The sequence below is a fragment of the Scomber japonicus genome, chromosome 1 (assembly GCF_027409825.1).
Source record: "Scomber japonicus isolate fScoJap1 chromosome 1, fScoJap1.pri, whole genome shotgun sequence".
Classification (NCBI taxonomy): Eukaryota; Metazoa; Chordata; class Actinopteri; order Scombriformes; family Scombridae; genus Scomber; species Scomber japonicus.
The window spans coordinates 36816076-36818097 of record NC_070578.1 but is presented as its reverse complement, the minus strand read 5'-3'; the positions used below and the strand labels follow the sequence as shown (position 1 = coordinate 36818097).

Genomic DNA, 2022 nt, shown 5'->3' with positions numbered 1-2022 from the left:
CATACAAATGTACAAATGTATAATCTTTATTTCTATAGCACCTTTTACAAACCGAGGTGCTTCACATAATACGATATACACTATTTAACCCTCCTGTTGTCCTTGAGTCAAGGACGGGAGGAAGAAGGAAGGAAGGAAGGAAGGGAGGGAGGAAGAAAGAAGGAAGGAAAGGATGGAGGAAAGAAGGAAGAAAGGTAGGAGGGAGGAAGGAAGGAAAGGAGGGAGGAAGGAAGGGAGAAGGGAGGAAAAGAAATAAGGAAGGGAGGAAGGAAAGGAAGGAAGGATGGAGGAAAGAAGGAAGAAAGGTAGGAGGGAGAGAGGGAGGAAGGAAGAAGGAAGGGAAGGAAGGAAGGGAGGAAAAGAAAGGAGGAAGGAAAGGAAGGAAGAATGGAGGAAAGAAGGAAGAAAGGTAGGAGGGAGGAAACAAAGAGAGAAGGAGGGAGCGAGGAAGGAAGGAACAGTCAGAACAGACGGTGTCAATTTGTCCCGGGAGGACGACAGGAAGGTTAAGTATAGACAGATGACACATCAAACAAACATTAATATTAAAATAATTCTACTTACAGACTGTTTATTTTCTTTCTGTTGACTCAGGATAAATATTTCCGTCTGGAGAACATCAACACGCCGAGGATCCTGGTTAAAAGCATCATAGACTACGATGTGGTGCAGAAGATCTCTCTGGTTTTACACGTGCAGGTAAACTGATCATTAAACTCATCAACATCTATAAGACCTGCTTCTCTTTGACCTTTGACCTCTTACAAATATTCCAGGACACGTTCGATGCTTCGGCCTCCAACGAGCCCTTCTTCACCTCCGTGGCGTCCATCACCGTGCACGTGAGAGACGTAGACAACCGTCCTCCGTGGTTTCAGCCGTGCACGAGGACCAACTTAGGAATCGCCAAACTGTGTGTGAGCGGCGGCTACAGAGGGAAAGTCAACCTGACGGAGAAAGAGGTGAGTCTGCCGTCAGAGAGGATTCATGCTTCATGCTGAGAGACATGTGACAGCGTTATGTCATTTAATTATAAAATACATGTAAGGGAAGGAAGGAAGGAAGGAAGGAAGGGAGGGAGGAGGGAGGGAGGAAGGAAGGGAGGTAAATAGGAAGGAAGGAAGGAAGGAAGGGAGGTAAATAGGAAGGAAGGAAGGAAGCAAGGAAGGAAGGAAGGAAGGAAGGGAGGTAAATAGGAAGGAAGGAAGGAAGGAAGGGAGGTAAATAGGAAGGAAGGAAGGGAGGGAGGTAAATAGGAAGGAAGGAAGGAAGGGAGGTAAATAGGAAGGAAGAAGGAAGGAAGGAAGGGAGGCAAATAGGAAGGAAGAAGGAAGGGAGGTAGGCAAAATAAGAAGGAAGGAAGGGAGGGAGGTAAATAGGAAGGAAGGAAGGAAGGGAGGTAATAGGAAGGAAGGAAGGAAGGAAGGAAGGAAGGGAGGTAAATAGGAAGGAAGGAAGGAAGGAAGGGAGGTAAATAGGAAGGAAGGAAGGAAGGGAGGTAAATAGGAAGGAAGGAAGGAAGGAAGGAAGGAAGGTAGGAAGGAAGGAAGGGAGGCAAATAGGAAGGAAGGAGGTAAATAGGAAGGGAGGGATGCAATAGGATGAAACGAATTAACGAAGCAAGCAAAGAAGGAAGGAAGGAAGGAAAAGAAAACAGGAAGGAAGGACAGATGGAAGGAAAGAAGGAAGGAAGAAAGGAAAGAAGGAAGGACAGAAGGAAGAAAGGAAGAAAGGAAAGAAGGAAGGACAGAAGGAAGAAAGGAAGGAAGGAAAGAAGGTAGGAAGGATTGAAGGACGAAAAGAAAGAAGGAAGGACAGAAGGAAGAAAGGGAGGATGGAAGGAAGGAAGGAAGGACGGAAAAAAAGACAAGAAGGAAGGAAGGGATCTGATATTGGTGATAAAGTTGAAACTTCTGCTAAGAGACAAAAAGAGAAAGAGAGTGAAAGAGTGAAAGAGAGAGAGAGGTGTTGATGAGATGTAGAAGCAGTGAGAACTCGTCATCTGTTGAGAGCTCATCAGCT

The 2022-nt window shown here is 45.7% G+C and overlaps 1 protein-coding gene across 1 annotated transcript in view; it reads left to right on the top strand.

Annotated features, from left to right (window-relative positions):
• Window positions 1-2022, top strand: part of cdhr5a (cadherin-related family member 5a) — a 31410-nt gene that overhangs the window by 19683 nt on the left and 9705 nt on the right. The window contains 2 exon segments of the mRNA XM_053325012.1: window positions 567-699; window positions 777-962. Coding sequence (XP_053180987.1) covers window positions 567-699; window positions 777-962 — 319 coding nt within the window.